The 22,669-nt window shown below is 45.6% G+C and overlaps 1 protein-coding gene across 1 annotated transcript in view; it reads left to right on the top strand.

Moving 5' to 3' along the window:
- The window catches only part of myo1g (myosin IG), a gene marked incomplete at its 5' end in the record, with an annotated part of 49,904 nt that extends 30,864 nt beyond the window's left edge, over positions 1-19,040 (top strand). The window contains 3 exon segments of the mRNA XM_084165013.1: positions 7-81; positions 2,070-2,227; positions 18,344-19,040. Of these exon segments, the coding sequence (XP_084021139.1) occupies positions 7-81; positions 2,070-2,227; positions 18,344-18,506 (396 nt within the window). The 3' untranslated portion in view covers positions 18,507-19,040.
- Between the last annotated feature and the right edge of the window lie 3,629 nt (positions 19,041-22,669).

The raw sequence follows: 22,669 nt of genomic DNA, 5'->3' as shown, positions 1-22,669 counted from the left end.
TTGCTTATTACGGAAAAACAGATCTACAAACTGGACCCCAAAAAACAGTTCAAGGTGTTGAAAAGACTGCCTCTAGAGAGTGTGAGTACTGCCCTAACGAAAAATGTATCAACCCCTACAACAAATGTCCATTAATTATCATCCACAAAGTAATTCACATTTCCTGTTGCTGCAGGATTATTTTCCTGCTGTAGCAAACTGGCTCAAATTAATTTCCTACATCTGTAAACGATCCCAATGTGTCAATGAACATACTCTCTACTCCTTCCCTTGAGTTCCCACTTTACACCCTCTTATATCCATTGCCTTGGTATTACTTTAAGACATTGGATACGTCCCAAATGGCACCCTATTCCCTACATCGTGTGCCATTTAGGATGCAGCTATGAACAATGGCTGTACCCTCTGTCTGTCTGCGTGAATTAAAGTAACCCAGGTCAGATGAGAGAGAGAGGGAGGGAGTGAGGGAAGTAGGAAGGGAGAGAGGGAAGGAGGGAGAGGAGGGTAGACGGGAGAAAGGCTGAGGAGCGGTACAGTGGCTGCACAAAGGAGGGACGTGTGTGTTGTGTGTGTGTTTTCTGTGTGTATGTGTGAGTATGTGTCTTCAGTCACAAAATGCGGCACTGCAGTGTGGGGCGGGCCCGCCTCATTTCACGCGCTGATCTGAGAAATTGGATCAGTGATCTCTCTGGGGCGCGTGCTCACAAGGACAAGGAGGAGCATGGAACAGAGAGGGAGGGAGAGGGAGGGAGAGAGAGGGGGAGAGGGAGAGTGAGGGGGAAAGAGAGAGAGAGAGAGAGAGAGAGAGAGAGAGAGAGAGAGAGAGAAGAGAGAGAGAGAGAGAGAGAGAGAGAGAGAGAGAGAGAGAGAGAGAGAGAGAGAGAGAGAGAGCTCCATGTGGTACATGACAGTGAGTGACTGGGACAGTCTCTGCCTCAGTGACAGTCAGTCAGGTACTGTACGATAGAACACCACGCTACTCACTGTACGTACAATGTGTCTGTGTGTGTACACACAGTGTGTTTTGGCCTGGAGGTTGTGCATGTTACAGAACACACTGTATGTTTAGGTAACAGACCAGGCAGTTAATTACACAGGATTACTTAATGTACAACACAGCTGGACACCAGTTAGGATAGAACACAACCATGCCCTGGGGGAGAAACAGTAGAGCTATAAAGTTATCATAAAGCTATATCACTACCCCATTAACCTATAATATGGCAATAGAGAATATGGCTTAGTACTGTAAATCACTTTCAACACAGGGTTTTATTATGTATGAATGACAGGATAGCTGAATACAAAGTTGTGTTTACGGTGAGAGTAGCTCACAACTAACTGTCTGACTCACAACATTACAGTGTAGTTCCCCATGGTAATGTACTGGAGCTCATGGCCTAGCATTGTAAGAGGGTTAGTGCTATCTGGGATCCTTGGGACGTCCCTATCCTAAACCCTAAACATAACCTTAACCTTAACCATAACCCTTACCTAACCCTAACCCTAATTTTAACCCTTACTTAACCGTTTTAAATGTCAACTTCAATGGGGTGACATCAGAGTTGGGCCATCCCAAGGATCCCGTTTAGACTTTTCCTTTGTAAGAGGCAGTGGGAGACTGGATTCAACAGAGAATCCCTTTCTACTGCTCTGTGTGATGCATGTATGTTGTGACAGGTTGTATGTCTGCCCCGTTTAGCATGATGCCCTACAGAATAGTAATACCTCAGCACTGTTCTCTACTATGACTATGAGTGTCCTAAATGGCACCCTATTCCCCATGAGGTGCACTACTTTTGACCAGAGCCCCATGGGGAACCATGAAGGGAATAATCCAATCTCCCCTAACACGCACACACACACACACACAAACAAACACACAGACCACGACAAGTGCATCATGGATAGAGAGAGTAACCTGTGTTTTGTTTTTGGATGAACTATGAATGTGTGTGTGAATGTCTGTGTGTGCGTGCGTGTGTGCCTGTGTGTGAGCCTGCGTGCGTATGTGTGTGTTTGTGTCTGTGTGTGTGTATCTAACCCCTCTGTGTCTGTCTACCCCCCAGGTGACAGGCCTGAGCATCACTGCAGGCGTTGACCAGATGGTGGCGCTACACACCTCCTCCCAGGATGATTTCCTTCTCTACATCCAGAGAGGAGAGCTGTGCCCCAACCAGGACCGCATCGGGGAGCTGCTGGGAACGCTCATCGACCACTTCACACGGTCAGTGGCCACAGTCAGGGGGTGTTGCGTTGGGTTAAAACTGGGATTGGGTTTAGACTACAGAGGGGAGCCGAGCTGAACCAAGCCAAACCAAGCTTTACTGAGCTGGCCTGGTTAAGCATTAACCGTAGTCAGTGACGACATGTGTTAGCATGGTCAAACCAGCCTGAACAATGGTGAGTGCAGCATTCAGGCTGGTTTAACTATGCTACACAGGTATTGGGTTGGGTTAAGACTTTGATTGGATTTAGACTACAGCTGTTCAAGGGCTTTTCACACTACTGAGCTGAGCCGAGTTGTACAGGTCACTTCCCCCAGATTTTTCCCAGGATTGGAACTGGAAGGTTGCTGGCTCGCCTCTCTGACCGCTAGGCTACCTGTAGCCCCTATGGTATTTATCTCTGTAATAGTTATATGATTCAGATTCATGACGGTCATCACTGCCATATTTAAATGTGATTCAGTCATCGTCAGACTGATTTGAATGGCCCAGGCAGCCAACCAGGCAGTGTTCACACGTAGTAAGATGTCTTACCAAGCTAAATTATCTTAATGGACTGGCATACCATTTTTGCTTATTTTAACCTAAAAAAGGCTTGATACAAGACCATATCTTGATGCATTTTCTGGCTAACTCAAAACAAGTAAATGAAATTTTTTGGGTAGGGAAATCAACTAAAACCAAGTATTTTTGACTTTATTATCTCAATACAAGATAAGAAATCTAGGTAAGATTTACATTTTTTGCAGTGCAGGCCAGAGTCAGCCTGTCTGTTATGTGTCTCACTACTAAGCCTAGTGTCCTCCTGCAGGCTATAGCTAACAGCACCCATCCTAAATTGATTGGTTTCCTAAATCTTCATCCCCAAATCCAGTCATACTGACTTACTTAAAAACACCAAAGACAATACTCCCACCTATTCTAATTGTACTATAAACTAGTTTTCAGTTCAAACCTCGACATTCACACTGTCCAAATATAATCTTATGTAGTAACAAATTCCTCATGTGTTGTAGGACATGCTTTCTCACTCATATCATTCATATGTCTATTCCGTCACATATACTGTAGATATGGCACAGGTCTGTGGGGGATACAGGATATTACATCACATATACTGTAGATATGGCACAGGTCTGTGGGGGATACAGGATATTACATCACATATACTGTAGATATGGCACAGGTCTGTGGGGGATACAGGATATTACATCACATATACTGTAGATATGGCACAGGTCTGTATGGGATACAGGATATTACATCACATATACTGTAGATATGGCACAGGTCTGTGGGGGATACAGGATATTACATCACATATACTGTAGATATGGCACAGGTCTGTGGGGGATACAAGATATTACATCACATATACAATAGATATGGCACAGGTCTGTATGGGATACAGGATATTACATCACATATACTGTAGATATGGCACAAGTCTGCGTGGGATACAGGATATTACATCACATATACTGTAGATATGGCACAGGTCTGTGTGGGATACAGGATCAGTCTTGTCTGTGCAGCAGCCTGCCATCTCATTAATGTAGTGGTATGTCTTGTGTCCAGGCATTTTCTCACAGGACAGATAGATAGACTAGACCCCCTAGGGAGAGGCTTACAGGACCACAGGAAGCCGGGCGGCAGCCGTACCAGGCTGTATTTTGGGGGATTTTTTGGAGCGTGTGTGTGTGTGTGTTTGCATGTGGGACAGCGTGTGTGTTTTAATGACAGAGCAGCAGCCTAGACTCCTGGACTTTAAGTCTGGGTCTAGTGTGTGTGTGTTTTGGTTTGTGTTGGGGGAGTCTCATAGTTAGTCAGTCAGTCTGTGTCAGAGGGGTTCCTACAGCTGCTGTGTGTCTTTTGCTGCTGATCGGAGAGGCTGGCGTCATAGAGTTAGTAGCGGCCATTGAGAAAGGCTAATCTGTGTGCCGGCCTGTCTGCCTGCCTGCGTGGCCCCCATGTGCCTTTGTGCCGCCATCTGGGGGTTGTGACCCCTACAGGCTCTCATCAAAAGAGAGACTTGGAGACTTGGAGTTTGGGGGTCGGGGGGTTAGGGGGTTGCCAACCACAGAAGTGTGTGTGAGGGGGTGAGTGTGTGTAAGCATGAGCGAGGGGGAGGAGGAGAACGGCAGATGACAATGCACACATGTTCTTTTTCCTCTCCCTCTCTCTCTCTCTTTCGTCACTCCCTTTTGCCAGGAAGTCAGTCCCAAGACGACAGTAGTCATGCCCCAGTCAGGCCTGTTCTCACATGTAGTCTGTTCTGGTCTGGGAGAGTGAGAGAGTGAGTCAATGGAGCGATTGTTGTACCAGTCTGTTTCCCTCTGCCCCGAGCCAAACATTGATGCCTATTACGTACTGATGAGTATTTGGAGCCTCGTGGAGGAGGTGTGTGTGTGTGTGTATTGGGGGTTAGACCCCCTATGGGCCATCTGCTGAGACAGCTGGATGTGTGACAGGACAAGGGCTGGAGATTTAGGGTTTGGTCAGCCCCTTATCTGAAAGATTGGGGAGGGGATATTCCTTTATATCCCCCTTTTCTCTTCCAACCCTGCCCCCCTCTTCCCCCCTCCACTCTATACCCCCCCCCCCCCCCCCCACTCTCTTCCTCTTCCCTCACCCCCCACTCTCCCTCCCTCGTTTTTACCTTATGTGACCCTGGTCAAGGTCAGTGTGATGTCAGTAGCACAGATCACAGACCTAAATGGTCTCCGCTCTTTTCTAAACTTGACTCGCTTTTTAGGTTGTGAAAGGCGTCATCCTATCCTGAAATAGCCTGTTCTTCCTCCTCCTCTACCTCCTGCTCTACCTTTCTCCCTCAGTGGTTGTCCTCGATGCGCTCGTTTCAGCGTTAAGAGAGGCGAGCCACGACCCTACCTCCCTCTCTCTCTCTCTCTTTCACTCTCTCTTCCTCTCTCTCGTTTCCTCTCTCTCTCCCTCTCTACCTCCATCTCTTTCTCTTCCCCCATCTTTCTCTCTACCTATCTCTCTCCCACTCTCTCTCGCTGTCTCCCTCCACCTCTCTTTCTCTCTCTCCCACTCACTCACCACTCTCTCTCTCACGCTCCCGCTCTCTCTCTCTCTCTGTCCCGGCCATGGCTGACTGTCTGTCCTATTTTGGAAAAGTCTGTCCTATTTTTGAGGAGTAATTTCTAAAATCTAAAATGGAGTCAAGACCAATTTGCTTTGTGCCTATTCTGAATGGAGAAGACTCGTAGGCTTATATAAATTTGAGATTCCAAAGTTGTAGTCAATAGAGGGAGGTTTATCAATGGAACGTATACAGTTGAAGTGGGAAATTTACATACACTTAGGTTGGAGTCATTAGAACTCGTTTTTCAACCACTTCACACATTTCTTGTTAACAAACTATAGTTTTGGCAAGTTGGTTAGGACATTTACTTTGTGCATGACACAAGTAATTTTTCCAGCAATTGTTTACAGACAGATTATTTCACATATAATTCACTGTATCACAATTCCAGTGGGTCAGAAGTTTACAAACACTGTTGACTGTGCTTTTAAACAGCTTGGAAAACTCCAGAAAATGATGTCATGGCTTTAGAAGCTTCTGATAGGCTAACGGACATCATTTATGTAAATTGGAGGTGTACATGTGGATGTATTTCAAGGCCTACCTTCAAACTCAGTGCCTCTTTGCTTGACATTTACATTACATTTTAGTCATTTAGCAGATGCTCTTATCCAGAGCGACTTACAGTTAGTGAATACTTATTTTTTATCTTTTTTTAATATTTAATAATTTTTTTGTATATTTTTTTATATATATTTTTTTATACTGGCCCCCAGTGGGAAACGAACCCACAACCCTGGCGTTGCAAACGCCATGCTCTATCAACTGAGCTACATCCCTGCTGGCCATTCCCTCCCCTACCCTGGACGACGCTGGGCCAATTGTGCGCCGCCCATGAGTCTCCCGGTCACGGCCGGCTGCGACAGAGCCTGGATTCGAACCAGGATCTCTAGTGGCACAGTTAGCACTGCGATGCAGTGCCTTAGACCACTGCGCCACTCACATCATGGGAAAATCAAAAGAAATCAGCCAAGACCTCAGAAAATAAATTGTAGACCTCCACAAGTCTGGTACATCCTTGGGAGCAATTTCCAAACGCCTGAAGATACCACGTTCATCTGTACAAACAATAGTACGCAAGTATAAACATCATGGGACCCGGCAGCCGTCATACTGCTCAGGAAGGAGACGCGTTCTGTCTCCTCGAGATGAACGTACTTTGGTGTGAAAAGTGCAAATCAATCCCAGAACAACAGCAAAGGACCTTGTGAAGATGCTGGAGGAAACAGGTACAAAAGTATCTATATGTGTATGTAAACTTCTGACCCACTGGGAATGTGATGAAAGAAATAAAAGCTAAAATAAATCATTCTTTCTACTATTATTCTGACATTTCACATTCTTCAAATAAAGTGGTGATCCTAGCTGACCTAAGACAGGGAATTTTTACTAGGATTAAATGTCAGGAATTGTGAAAAACTGAGTTTAAATGTATAGTGAGGGAAAAAAGTATTTGATCCCCTGCTGATTTTGTACGTTTTCCCACTGACAAAGAAATGATCAGTCTATAATTTTAATGGTAGGTTTATTTGAACAGTGAGAGACAGAATAACAACAACAAAAAATCCAGAAAAACGCATGTAAAAAATGTTATAAATTGATTTGCATTTTAATGAGGGAAATAAGTATTTGACCCCCTCTCAATCAGAGAGATTTCTGGCTCCCAGGTGTCTTTTATACAGGTAACGAGCTGAGATTAGGAGCACACTCTTAAAGGGAGTGCTCCTAATCTCAGCTTGTTACCTGTATAAAAGACACCTGTCCACAGAAGCAATCAATCAATCAGATTCCAAACTCTCCACCATGGCCAAGACCAAAGAGCTCTCCAAGGATGTCAGGGACAAAATTGTAGACCTACACAAGGCTGGAATGGGCAACAAGACCATCGCCAAGCAGCTTGGTGAGAAGGTGACAACAGTTGGTGCGATTATTCGCAAATGGAAGAAACACAAAATAACTGTCAATCTCCCTCGGCCTGGGGCTCCATGTAAGATCTCACCTCGTGGAATTGCAATGATCATGAGAACGATGAGGAATCAGCCCAGAACTACACAGGAGGATTTTGTCAATGATCTCAAGGCAGCTGGGACCATAGTCACCAAGAAAACAATTGGTAACACACTACGCCGTGAAGGACTGAAATCCTGCAGCGCCCGTAAGGTCCCCCTGCTCAAGAAAGCACATATACAGGCCAGTCTGAAGTTTGCCAATGAACATCTGAATGATTCAGAGGAGAACTGGGTGAAAGTGTTGTGGTCAGATGAGACCAAAATCGAGCTCTTTGGCATCAACTCAACTCGCCGTGTTTGGAGGAGGAGGAATGCTGCCTATGACCCCAAGAACACCATCCCCGCCGACAAACATGGAGGTGGAAACATTATGCTTTGGGGGTGTTTTTCAGCTAAGGGGACAGGACAATTTCACCGCATCAAAGGGACGATGGACGGGGCCATGTACCGTCAAATCGTGGGTGAGAACCTCCTTCCCTCAGCCAGGGCATTGAAAATGGGTCGTGGATGGGTATTCCAGCATGACAATGACCCAAAACACATGGCCAAGGCAAGAAAGGAGTGGCTCAATTAAGGTCCTGGAGTGGCCTAGCCAGTCTCCAGACCTTAATCCCATAGAAAATCTGTGGAGGGAGCTGAAGGTTTGAGTTGCCTCGAAACCTTAATGACTTGGAGAAGATCTACAAAGAGGAGTGGGACAAAATCCCTCCTGAGATGTGTGCAAACCTGGTGGCCAACTACAAGAAACGTCTGACCTCTGTGATTGCCAACAAGGGTTTTGCCACCATGTACTAAGTAATGTTTTGCAGAGGGGTCAAATACTTATTTCCCTCATTAAAATGCAAATCAATTTATAACATTTTTGACATTCGTTTTTCTGGATTTTTTGTTGTTATTCTGTCTCTCACTGTTCAAATAAACCTACCATTAAAATTATAGACTGATCATGTCTTTGTCAGTGGGCAAACGTACAAAATCAGCAGAGGATCAAATACTTTTTGTTTTGGAATCATCAACTGAAATACCATGATTAAACACAATTATGACAGATTGATAGTCACTTAGTTTTCTAACTATTATGATAGATTCATTTGAATTATGGACTTAGTTTTATCTTAAGGTGGAGGAGGTTGTGTTCTGCATGGCTCTTCCGATAAAGAGACAGGGCAGCGGAGGCTATAATCAAAAGTAAAATGTTAACTTTTGTGTATATGTGTGTGTGTGTGTGCATGTGTGCACAAGCTCGTACATTCATGTTTGTGTTCTGACAGTGTTAGTTGTTTGTTTCCTGTAATGTTTCTGACCCAGCTGCAGGCAGAGATACTGATGACTATAACCAGAGCAGCTACAGTATAGCTACTCACCTCTTAACAACATTAGTACAATAGTGCACAGTAGGCTACAATCAGCGGGAACCAATGTCCCAATATGAAAGCCTGTTGCATAAACTCCCTCCTGGGGTGTTACGTTGTTTAACTGCCCCCCTCCTTTAGATAATCATTAACTCCCCCCCTCATATAGATAATCAATCTGGTGGTGGTGCCTCTCTCTCTGATTGACTTAAGTAGTGAGGTAGGCTGCTTTTACTCTTAACTCCGAGATGTGTTGTGTGTGTGTGTATGTGTATGTGTGATCCTATGGAGTCCAGGAGTCCATTAATCGTTTCCAAGGAAATGATTGAAGCTAATGATATTACTCACCGCGGTATGACGCACATGTTTCTGGTTCAACCTACCATGTAGCAGAAAACCTAAAAGGTGTAAATGTGCATTAAACAGTCGGTAGAGCATGGCGCTTGCAACGCTAATGGTCGTTGGTTCAATTCCCACTGGGGCCACCCATATGAAAAATGGATGCACACATGACTGTGAGTTGCTTTGGATAAAAGCTTCTGCTAAGTGGCATATGTTATATGTTATATTATTATGAGCATAGGTTAAAGGTCATATTCCTTCAATTAATTTCAATCCATGATTGCACAACATGGTGCTTCTGCTCTACATGAGTGAGTTGTTTTTTTCCTCAGAATACATCCTCCAATGTACCTGGTAGAAGCAAACCTAATAGGTATAAACGTATACATATTACAGTAGATGAGCGTAGGCTAAGGGTTGTATTCCTTCAATTCATTTGAGTCCTTGATCACTGAACATGTGGTGTTACATACAGTATACTAAACAACAATATAAACGCAACATGCAACAATTTCAGATATTTTACTGAGTTACAGTTACAAATCATATAACCTTTTTGTGCGTATGGAACATTTCTGTTTAGTTTTTTTGTCAGCTCATGAAACATGGGACCAATACTTTACATGTTGCGTTTATATTTTTGTTCAGTGTATATTAGTACATATTCGACTATGTAAGCTTAGGTTAAGGATCATATTCGCTCAAATAATTTGAATCCATGCTCACACAACATGTGGTGTTTTTGCTGTTTTTGCCTACGTCAGTCATTGTCTTTCTCCTCAGAATACATCCTCCAATATACCTGGTAGCAGCACATAGGTATGATCACACTTAGAAAAAAGGGTTCCAAAAGGGTTCTTCTGCTGTCCCCATAGGAGAACCCTTTTTGGTTCCAGGGATAATTATTTTAGGTTCCATGTAGAACCCTCTGGGGAAATGGTTCTTCATGGAACCCAATACGGTTCTACCTGGAACCAAAAGGGTTCTACCTGAAACCAAAAAGGGTTATTTAATGGGTTCTCCTATGGGGACAGCCGAAAAAACATTTTAGGTTGTAGATAGCACCTTTTTTTCTAAGAGTGTATACATAATATACTATATGAGTGTAGATTAAGGGTCATATTCGCTCTATTCATTTGAGTCCATGTTCATGTTTGTGCTGTAGCCTATGTGGTTGCGTACCAAATGGCATCCTATTCCCTACACAGTGCACTACTTTTTGGTGCCATTTGGGATGCAGACCGTGAGTCATTGTTTTTCTCCCAGAATACATCCTGGTGAGCCTTAAGATGCAGGGGGCAGCTGGTTGAGATGGTCCTGTAATGATGATGATGGTGATGTTGATCATGATGATGACAATGCTCAGTCAGTGGGCGGTAGGTTGTTGGGTAGTCTGGCCAATGACCCCCTGGCCCATCCTCTGCCCTGCCTAGCACCCATAGACCCAAATAGCCTCCTCTTCCTCCCATCCCTACCCCCTCTGGACAGGACGCAGATGCTGCTGTTGCCCAGGGATGGTTGCCAGGCAGCTGAGGAGGAAGTGCTCATTTAGATTGCAGGCGGAATCATGGGCTTTGGGGCTGTGGGTATTGAATGGGGATTTACTCAACAGGAGTTGAGATTGTGTCAGAGCTCTCTGTTGAGACTGTGGCTATGTCCCAAATGCCCCCCTATTACGTACATAGTGTAGTACACTACTTATTGGGCACTATATAGGGAATGAATTGGGCACCAAATAGGGACGTTAGGCGCTATATAGGGAATAAGGTACCATTTAGGACGCAGACTGTGACTGAGGTACCACAATGTGAATAAGTTGTTTTACCACTGTGGTAGAGTAGTGTGAATATGTTATTTTACCACTGTGGTAGAGTAGTGGGAATAAGTAGTTTTACCACTGTGGTAGAGTAGTGTGAATATGTTATTTTACCACTGTGGTAGAGTAGTGTGAATATGTTATTTTACCACTGTGGTAGAGTAGTGTGAATATGTTATTTTACCACTGTGGTAGAGTAGTGTGAATTAGATGCTGTACCACTCTGTGGGTGTTAAATATGTTCTAGGCTACACAGTGAGCCAGTTTCTCACCTGTGGAAGTGAATCTCTGAAGAGCAAGTATATTGTACAGCAGTGGAGGCTGTTGAGGGGAGGACGGCTCATAATAATGTCTGGAACGGAGCAAATGGAATGGCATGATGTATTTGATACCATTCCACCTATTCCGCTCCAGCCATTACCATGAGCCCATCCTCCCAATTAAGGTGCCACCAACCTCCTGTATTGTACAGGTGACTGCCAAATAAGATAAACACCAACATAAAGCGTCTTAATAGGGCGTTGGGCCACCACGAGCTGCCAGAACATATTCAATGCGCCTTGGCATAGATAATGGACAACTGGCCATTTTTATACATTACCCTAAGTATGATGGGATGTTAATTGCTTAATTAACTCAGGAACCACACCTGTATGGAAGCACCCACTTTCAACATACTTTGTATCCCTCATTTACTCAAGTGTTTCCTTTATTTTGGCAGTTACCTGTAGTTCTAGTTCCATGAGATAAACACACATCATAAATACAAGATGAACTGAGGAGCAGTCTGGGTATTTAGTAGTCCTGCAAACTACCATCATTCATCTTTCGAATGCTCAGGAGAGAGACGTCTATTCCTCTCCAGAAACTGTCCATCCATGTCCTCTTTATCCTCCTTGACATTATTCCTTTATTTCCACTTCTATCACTCTCTCCATCAATGTCTCTCCTGGTGGGATAGCTGGCTAGGTAGAGGGACTGATCCCTCCACAGTTAGTTTCCTCTATTTCTTTCACTCTTTCTTTCTCTCTTTCACTCTGTCGACCGACAGATGTCCTGTCTGATCCCCTCCTGAGGGCCAATTATACCTGCCTGGATGGAGGGAGGGAGAGAGGGATGAGGAGAGAGGGGGTGAATGGAGAGAGGGAGGGATGAGAGAAGAGAGAGTGAAGGGAGGGAGAGAGAGATGGATGAGGGGAGAATGTTAGTTTAGTGAGTTAAGAGAAGGTTAAGGAAAAGCATACCTTTCTTTGGGATACGTTTTTTAAAATCTTATTCCAACCATTCAACCACAATGTAACATAATTTTGCATCTAGGGCACACTTCTAACACCCCATGCACACACTGCTATAAACAGCCTACATGCCATGGTTATCTTCACAGACAGATTCAGTGGTAAACCAAGTGCTGTTGAGGTGCTATGAGTGAGATGCTGATAAGTGCTTAGTAGCTTTCTTAGCAATTTCTCACTTCATAAGTAAGCTTTATATTGTTAGGCTAGCATTGATTCCAGAGAAAGTTGTGTGTGCAGGGAGGATGCATGCCGTGTATGTGTCCCAAATGGCACACTATTCCCTATGTAGTGCACTACTTTTGACCTGAGCCCTATGCACTATATAGGGAATAGGGTGCCAGAGCATCCGTAGTGACTCAGTGAGCCCCAGACAGCCATTGTGCCCCTTGGCAGTAAGCTGTGTCTTCAGGCCCTGGTAGTGTGGTCATCATCAGGCTGTTCTGTGGTCAGTTGTATTATCCGTAGCAGTAGTCATCACAGCTGCAGCCCAGACACTGTATGTTTACAGTGTCTCAAAGTGGGAGTGCTGATCTAGGATCAGCTTTGCCTTTTAGATCATAATGAATAAGATTCTAGATCAGCACTCCTACTCTGAGATGCTTTATGAATGGGCCCCGAGCCTCCCTGTAACAGGCAGCTAACTGCTTGGAACCCATTGATTACTAGATGATGAGTCAGAGAGTCAGTATGGATGGGAATGTTGCTTTAATTGGAAAACCCGGAAAAGGTGTATGAGAATGTGTGAACCAAAGGAATGGGAACTTTATTCTCAAAGCACAGCGTTGTTAGCTTGGTCCTAGATCTGGTTGTGCTGTCTTGTCAACTTTGGCAAGACTGCACAAACAGATCTGGGACCAGTCTACAGTGTTGACCCTGCAGATAGCTTTTTATGATGCGTCATACTCGTGTGCTACTTTGTTAAACGATATTAAGTTACCTACTCAGGCTACTTGCTCATTAAAATTGCACTGGTTAGTTATGTAAATACTTTGGCATGAAATACTTTGTGATTTCCATAGATCTCTCTTGGCTGTCAGTGAGATTATGTAATATCTTAGAACATTTTGAAGAAAGGCTTGGTTTTGGGGCTACAGTGATAATAATATCCTAGATTGGACAGCTCGTATACACACACGCACGCACGCGCACACAGACACAGACAGACAGACAGACAGACAAACAAACACCAAACACACACACACTCCCCCATCGTAAACATGTTTTATCTGCAGTGACACATATTTCCTGGCAGGGATGCTGTACAGGCCTCAGTGTTGATGGTTTGATTTCTACACAATGGGACCTAGTGCTGGTACCTCTGGTGCCACACACACACACACACACGCACACACGCACACACACACACACACACACACACACACAGACACACAGACACACACACAGACACACACACACAGTCTAGCAGCAGCATCACAAACACAGTAACCGAGTGTGGCAGGAGGCACAGCAGAGGCAATGTCTTACAGCACTTACACCCAGCCACAGCCCAGCACAAAATGGCCTCATAATTCTCCATAATGGAGACACTGGAGGCATATATTCACATCGGATTATCACACTCCAACACTATAGAGGAGATGACAGGGGAAAGAGGGAGGATGAGGAGAGGGAGGTGGGGAAGGAGGAATATGAGGAAGGAAAAGGCAGAGAAGGAGGGATGGAAGGAGGTGGGTGGGTGGGTGGGTGGGTGGAGGCGGTCCTCAGGCACCTGCAGGGTTGTGCCCCAAATGGCACCCTATTCCCTACATAGTGATCAGAGCCATATGGGTTCTGGTCAAAAGTAGTGCACTAAATAAGGAATAGGGTGCTATTTGGTACACATGCCAGGAGTTGCTGCGCCCCAGTTCTGTCGGCGGTAGTTTCCAGGAGAATGAATAATTTGGCTGCAGCATCAGGAGGCCTCATTTGCACATCTTCCTGTTTATGAACCAGAGCGAACCCCCTTCAGACCAGCGAGACACCAGGGCTGCACTTGAAATGGCACCGCTTTTTCTCCCCAATTGGTAGTTACAGTCTTGTCCCATCGCTGCAACTCCCGTACAGACTTGGGAGAGGCGACGGTCAAGAGCCATGTGTCCTCCGAAACACAACCCTGCTTCTTGACACACTGTTCGCTTAACCCGGTGCTACACCAACGTGTTGGAGGAAATACTGTACAACTGGTGACCGAAGTCAGCGTGCATGCGCCCGGCCCGCCACAAGGAGTCGCTAGAGCGCGATGCGACAAGGACATCCCGGCCGGCCAAACCCTCCCCTATCCCGGACGACGTTGGGCCAATTGTGTGCCACCTCATGGGTCTCCCGGTCACGGCTGGCTGCGACACAGCCTGGGATCGAACCCGGGTCTGTAGGGATGCCTCAAGCATTGCGATGCAGCGCCTTAGACAGCTGCGCCACTCGGGAGGCCATAGTGCACTACTTTTGACCAAGATCCTATGCAGATAGTGCACTATATAGGGAATAGGGTCCCTGGTCAAAATTAGTGTCCTATATAGGAAATAGGGTCCCTGGTCAAAAGTAGTGCACTATAAAGAGAATAGTATGCTATTTCAGACGCAATCCAGGTCATTGAGAAATCTGGACCACCTCAATCAATCACACCACAGCCCTTTAGGCTTTACACAACCCCTATATATACAACAGTATGTGGACAGCCCTTCAAATTAGTGGACTCGGCTATTTCACACGTTAGTTACGGGTGTATAAAATTGATCATACAGCCATGCAATCTCCATAGACAAACATTGGCAGTAGAATGGCCATACTGAAGAGCTCAGTGACTTTCAACGTGGCAACGACATAGGATGCCACCTTTCAAACGAGTCAGTTCCTGCCCTACTAGAGCTGCCACGGTCAACTGTAAGTGCTATTATTGTGAAGTGGAAACGTCTAGGAGCAACAACGGCTCAGCCGCGAAGTGGTAGGCCACACAAGCTCACAGAATGGGACCACTGAGTGTTAAATGTCCTCGGTTGCAACACTCACTACTGAGTTTCAAACTGCCTCTGGAAGCAACGTCAGCACAATAACTGTTCGTCGGGAGCTTCATGAAATGGGTTTCCATGGCCGAGCAGCCGCACACAAGCCTAAGATTACCATGCACAATGCCAAGCGTCGGCTGGAGTTGTGTAAAGCTTGCCGCCGTTGGACTCTGGAGCAGTGGAAATGCGTTCTCTGGAGTGATGAATCACACTTCACCATCTGGCAGTCCGACGGACTAATCTGGGTTTGGCGGATGCAAGGAGAACGCTACCTGCCCCAATGCATAGTGTGAACTGTAAAGTTTGGTGGAGGAGGAATAATGGTCTGGGGCTGTTTTTCATGGTTCGGGCTAGGCCCCTTAGTTCCAGTGATGGAAAATCTTAGCGCTACAGCATACGATTACATTCTAGATGATTCTGTGCTTCCAACTTTGTGGCAACAGTTTGGGGAAGGCCCTTTCCTGTTTCAGCATGACAATGCCCCTGTACACAAAGTGAGGTCCATACAGAAATGGTTTGTTGAGATCGGTGTGGAAGAACTTGACTGGCAGGCACAGAGCCCTGACCTCAACCCCATCGAACATCTTTGGGATTAATTGGAACGCCGACTGCGAGCCAGGCCTAATCGCCCAACATCAGTGCCCGACCTCACTAATTATCTTGTGGCTGAGTGGAAGCAATTCCCCGCAGCAATGTTCCAACATCTAGTGGAAAGCCCTCCCAGAAGAGTGGAGGCTGTTATAGCAGCAAAGGGGATGTTCGACGAGCAGGTGTCCACACACTTTTGGTCATGTAGTGTAGATCCCCCCTCTACTACACTGCATTACCACAGCCCAGCCATAGAAATAGATAGGCAGACCTGGCCTTGGGCTGCGTCTGAAATGGCAGCCTATTCCCTCATCTCATTCTAGTTTTGTGGCCCAGCCATAGTGGTCAAATCTCTCTGTCATAGCCCATGGCTTAGTGTGAAGTTCAAAGAGCATTCCTCTGGTGTAGGTTTACACTGGGTCATTCCTCTGGAATCATCAAAACCCAGGGAAGCTGGGATGTCATTGGGTTTGTGGGTCGCAGGGCCGGGCGGGTGTGGCTCTGGGAGGGGGACAGCTGGTGGAAACAGGGGTGGAAGGGAGAGGAAGGGGAGAGGAAGAGGGAGGAAGAGGGGGTTTGGGGTTTACGTGACTTTGGGGACTGGAGACTATGGGACTGTGGTCACACCTGTTAGAGTGGCTTATTGATGGATGCCGGGCAGCTTTGTGAAACAAGGGTGCTGGAACTGGAAGGAAACCTTGAGTTAAGCTTTAGTACAGTACACAAGGGTCGGATACAGTAACTCACACACACACATACAAACACAGGCACACAAAGGCACACACAGACATACACACACACACAGACACAGACACACACAGACACACACACATACTTTTTTGCAATATGAGAGAGAGCTACATCATCAATTCAAACTAAGACAAATACAAATACGGCCCTTTCAATCCGTTTCCCCCCCACAAAAAATAACACACAAGAAGCTCCTTAACCAGCCGAGATATAGAACAGTTTAATGATACACTTGTGCACCCATCCAATCCCATAGACAGATAGATAAGGCTATCTGTGTATTTGGCCATGTGCTGGTCCTGTGTGTTAACTAGAGAGTCCGTGTGGTGCAGAAGTCCAGCCAGGCTGGAGGATCCCCTGGGGCAGAGAGAGTATGTGTCCCAAATGGCACCCTATTCCCTATATAGTGGAATGCATTTGACCAGGGCCCATAGGGTGCACTATGTAGGAAATAGGGTGCCATTTGGGATGCCATTCGGAACAGATCATCTTCAGCTGACTGTGCAGTGGCCAAAACACTTCTTCCCCCTCTCTCCCCCCTCTCCCCCTCTCTCCACCTCCCCCTGGCAGCTGTCAGCTCAAGAATAGGGTGTGTGACACCACAGCACCTGCACACAGGATACTAGATAGATGAGAGGAGAGGATGGCAGTCAGTCAGTCAAACACCTCTGAGAGGTGGTCTAGAGTTTCCAATTAGATAAGGACTATTACCTTTTATTATAAACTGGGTTGTTCGAGCCCTGAATGCTGATTGGGTGACAGCCGTGGTATATCAGATTGTATACCACGGGTATGACAAAATGTTTATTTTTACTGCTCTAATCACATTGGTAACCAGTTTATAATAGCAATAAGGCACCCCGGGGGTTTGTGGTATATGGCCAATATACCACGGCTAAGGGCTGTATCCAGGCACTCCGCATTGCGTCATGCTTAAGAACAGCCCTTAGCCGTGGTATATTGGCCATATACCACACCCCCTCATGCGTTATTGCTTGAGTACAATACATTCGGAAATTATTCAGATCCCTTCCCTTTTTCCACATTTGGGGACCTTTCTATATAAGGTCCCACAGTTGACAGTGCATGTCAGAGCAAAAACCAAGCCATGAGGTCGAAGGAATTGTCCGTAGAGCTCTGAGACAGGATTGTTTTGAGGCACAGATCTGGGGAAGGGTACCATCACATTTCTGCAGCATTGAAGGTCCCCAAGAACACAGTGGCCTCCATCATTCTTAAATGGAAGAAGTTTGGAATCACCAAGACTCTTCCTAGAGCTGGCCACCCGGCCAAACTGAGCAATCGGGGGAGAAGGGCCTTGGTCAGGGAGGTGACCAAGAACCTGATGGTCACTCTGACAGAGCTCCAGAGTTCCTCTGTGGAGATGGGAGAACCTTCCAGAAGGAAAACCATCTCTGCAGCACTCCACCAATCACGCCTTTATGGTAGACGGAAGCCATTCCTCAGTAAAAGGCATTTGAGAGCCCGCATGGAGTACTGAGTAAAGGGTCTGCTATTTCCGTTTAATTTTTTTTATACATTTGCTGACATTTCTAAAAACCTGTTTTTGCTTTGTCATTATGGGGTAGTGTGTGCAGATTGATGAGAAGAAAAAAAACAATTTAATCAATTTTAGAATAAGGCTGTAACATAACAAAATGTGGAGAAAGTCGAGGGGTCTGAATACTTTCCGAATGCGCTGTATATATATTTTATCTTGTTTTGTAGATAATGAACAGTCAGTGCTGTACTCTAGCGTGAAGTGTTTGACATTGTATTATCAGTGAGTTAACAGTCAGTGTGTGTGTGCGTGTGTGTGTGTGTGTGTGTGTGTTTGTGTGTGTGTGTGTTTCAGAGTGAGGAACGCCCCGCTACCAGTGAAGGTTTGCTGCTCGGCCGTCCAGCTGCACATGCGGGGCAAGCCCAAGAGTGTAACCGTGGAGACCAAGGCCGGCCAGGCCCACGCTGACTTCCGTAAGAACCGCGATGGTTTCACCCTCCTGATCCCCTCCAACTGAGACAGTCACCACCAGCTACCCCAAGCAAATTCTAATCTGGACCTCGAAGCCTGCTGATTTTCATGTTCTTGGAAAAGGAGCTTCAATCTTATTGGATGAAAATGTAAAACCAATGCACTGATGGGTGGAGTTGGAACTACTCATCATGGCATGGGCTCACACTGGCCATTGGATGTTTTTGTCATTATGTATGGTATAGATGCTCACAGGTATAACATTTTAACTTTAAAAACATATATTTTTTATACGATTTCATGTTTTTGCACTTTTCCAAGGATTAACAAAGATATATAGCAGAGAGACTGAAATGCAACCAAGAATAGCAATGTTTCACATCGACTTTTCAGACTAATTTAGCTTAGCTACAGTGTTTTTATACTGTATATTCTGCAGAGAAGACAGCTATTTTACTGCCTTTGAGAAATGGGAATACTCCTTTAAAGTGCATCATCTCACCACGCTGCCTTGAAAGGGCAGACCATGAGATTCATATCATGACAATGAAAAAGCAAATAAATAATTTATTATAATGTATTTTATCTCAGTATGTGTAGACATTTTTACTCTACCAGAATATTATATATAATATGTTTATGTTAGAGTGGGGAAAAAAGTATTTAGTCAGCCACCAATTGTGCAAGTTCTCCCACTTAAAAAGATGAGAGAGGCCTGTAATTTTCATCATAGGTACACGTCAACTATGACAGACAAAAGGATAAAAAAAATTCTCCAGAAAATCACATTGTAGGATTTTTAATGAATTTATTTGCAAATTATGGTGGAAAATAAGTATTTGGTCAATAACAAAAGTTTCTCAATACTTTGTTATATACCCTTTGTTGGCAATGACACAGGTCAAACGTTTTCTGTAAGTCTTCACAAGGTTTTCACACACTGTTGCTGGTATTTTGGCCCATTCCTCCATGCAGATCTCCTCTAGAGCAGTGATGTTTTGGGGCTGTCGCTGGGCAACACGGACTTTCAACTCCCTCCAAAGATTTTCTATGGGGTTGAGATCTGGAGACTGGCTAGGCCACTCCAGGACCTTGAAATGCTTCTTACGAAGCCACTCCTTCGTTGCCCGGGCGGTGTGTTTGGGATCATTGTCATGCTGAAAGACCCAGCCACGTTTCATCTTCAATGCCCTTGCTGATGGAAGGAGGTTTTCACTCAAAATTTCACGATACATGGCCCCATTCATTATTTCCTTTACACGGATTAGTCGTCCTGGTCCCTTTGCAGAAAAACAGCCCCAAAGCATGATGTTTCCACCCCCATGCTTCACAGTAGGTATGGTGTTCTTTGGATGCAACTCAACATTCTTTGTCCTCCAAACGCGACGAGTTGAGTTTTTACCAAAAAATTCTATTTTGGTATCATCTGACCATATGACATTCTCCCAATCCTCTTCTGGATCATCCAAATGCACTCTAGCAAACTTCAGACGGGCCTGGACATGTACTGGCTTAAGCAGGGGGACACGTCTGGCACTGCAGGATTTGAGTCCCTGGCGGCGTAGTGTGTTACTGATGGTAGGCTTTGTTACTTTGGTCCCACCTCTCTGCAGGTCATTCACTAGGTCCCCCCGTGTGGTTCTGGGATTTTTGCTCACTGTTCTTGTGATAATTTTGACCCCACGGGGTGAGATCTTGCGTGGAGCCCCAGATCGAGGGAGATTATCAGTGGTCTTGTATGTCTTCCATTTCCTAATAATTGCTCCCACAGTTGATTTCTTCAAACCAAGCTGCTTAATATTGCAGATTCAGTCTTCCCAGCCTGGTGCAGGTCTACAATTTTGTTTCTGGTGTCCTTTGACAGCTCTTTGGTCTTGGCCATAGTGGAGTTTGGAGTGTGACTGTTTGAGGTTGTGGACAGGTGTCTTTTATACTGATAACAAGTTCAAACAGGTGCCATTAATACAGGTAACGAGTGGAGGACAGAGGAGCCTCGTAAAGAAGAAGTTACAGGTCTGTGAGAGCCAGAAATCTTGCTTGTTTGTAGGTGACCAAATACTTATTTTCCACCATAATTTGCAAATAAATTCATAAAAAATTCAGTCTTTCCCTTTCTTCCTTCATTTCTCTTCCTCTCTCTTCCCCCTCTCTCTCTCTCTCACTCTCTCTTTCTCTCTCTTCCTATTTCTCTCTCCATCTCTCTCTCTCTTTCTCACCCTTCTCGCTCTCTCTCTCTTTCGGTGTCTCTCTCCACTTTGTCCTGATGGTACTGCTTAGTGATGGCATGTCCTCAGTGTGACTCTGCTTTCTTCCCTGACATGCTCTATCTCCATTCTCCCTCTCCTGACATCCTCTATCTCCATCCCCCTCTCCTGACATCCTCTATCTCCATCCCCCCTCTCCTGACATCCTCTATCTCCATCCCCCTCTCCTGACATCCTCTATCTCCATCCCCCCTCCCCTGACATCCTCTATCTCCATCCCCCTCTCCTGACATCCTCTATCTCCATCCCCCCTCTCCTGACATCCTCTATCTCCATCCCCCTCTCCTGACATCCTCTATCTCCATCCCCCCTCCCCTGACATCCTCTATCTCCATCCCCCTCTCCTGACATCCTCTATCTCCATCCCCCCTCCCCTGACATACTCTATCTCCATTCTCCCTCTCCTAACATCATCTATCTCCATCCCCCTCTCCTGACATCCTCTATCTCCATCCCCCTCTCCTGACATCCTCTATCTCCATCCCCCCTCCCCTGACATCCTCTATCTCCATCCCCCTCTCCTGACATCCTCTATCTCCATCCCCCCTCTCCTGACATCCTCTATCTCCATCCCCCTCTCCTGACATCCTCTATCTCCATCCCCCTCTCCTGACATACTCTATCTCCATTCTCCCTCTCCTAACATCATCTATCTCCATCCCCCTCTCCTGACATCCTCTATCTCCATCCCCCTCTCCTGACATCCTCTATCTCCATCCCCCCTCCCCTGACATCCTCTATCTCCATCCCCCTCTCCTGACATCCTCTATCTCCATCCCCCCTCCCCTGACATCCTCTATCTCCATCCCCCTCTCCTGACATCCTCTATCTCCATCCCCCCTCTCCTGACATCCTCTATCTCCATCCCCCCCTCTCCTGACATCCTCTATCTCCATCCTCCCCTCTCCTGACATTCTCTATCTCCATCCTCCCCTCTCCTGACATCCCTCATGTTGTGAGTCCCCCAGTCTCTCTCTAATCCAATCTCTCTGTGTGTGTGTGTGTGTGTGTGTGTCTGTGTGTGTGTGCAAGTGTATGTGTGCACAGTGGTGGAAAAAGTACTCAAATGTCATACTTGAGTAAAAGTAAAGATAACATTTATTTCAGATTTTATTTCATTCATAACATCCCAGTGGGTCAGAAGTTTACATACACTCAATTAGTATTTGGTAGCGTTGCCTTTAAATTGTTTAACTTGGTTCAAACATTTCGGGTAGCCTTCCACAAGCTTCCCACAATAAGTTGGGTGAATTCTGGCCCATTCCTCCTGACAGAGCTGGTGTAAATGAGTCAGGTTTGTAGGCCTCCTTGCTCGCACATGCTTTTTCAGTTCTGCCCACAAATGTTCTATAGGTTTGAGGTCAGGGCTTTGTGATGGCCACTCCAATACCTTGACTTTGTTGTCCTTAAGCCATTTTGCCACAACTTTGGAAGTATGCTTGGGGTAATTGTCCATTTGGAAGACCCATTTGCGACCAAGCTTTAACTTCCTGACTGATGTCTTGAGATGTTGCTTCAATATATCCACATAATTGTCCTTCCTCATGATGCCATCTATTTTGTGAAGTGCACCAGTCCCTCCTGCAGCAAAGCACCCCCACAGCATGATGCTGCCACCTCCGTGCTTCACGGTTGGGATGGTGTTCCCCCTTTTTCCTCCAAACATAACAATGGTCATTATGGCCAAACAGTTCTATTTTTGTTTAATCAGACCAGAGGACATTTCTCCAAAAGGTACGATCTTTGTCCCAATGTGCAGTTGCAAACCGTAGTCTGGCTTTTTTATGGTGGTTTTGGAGCGGTGGCTTCTTCCTTACTGAGCGGCCTTTCAGGTTATGTCGATATAGGACTCATTTTAATGTGGATTTAGATACTTTTGTATCTTGGCTGATTTCTTTTGATTATAAACTCAGCAAAGAAAGAAACGTCCCTTTTTCAGGACCCT

Source organism: Coregonus lavaretus, assembly GCF_964263955.1.
Source record: "Coregonus lavaretus genome assembly, chromosome: 7".
NCBI lineage: Eukaryota > Metazoa > Chordata > Actinopteri > Salmoniformes > Salmonidae > Coregonus > Coregonus lavaretus.
The sequence above is the reverse complement of the archived record's forward strand: the minus strand, read 5'-3'. Positions and strand labels throughout refer to the sequence as shown.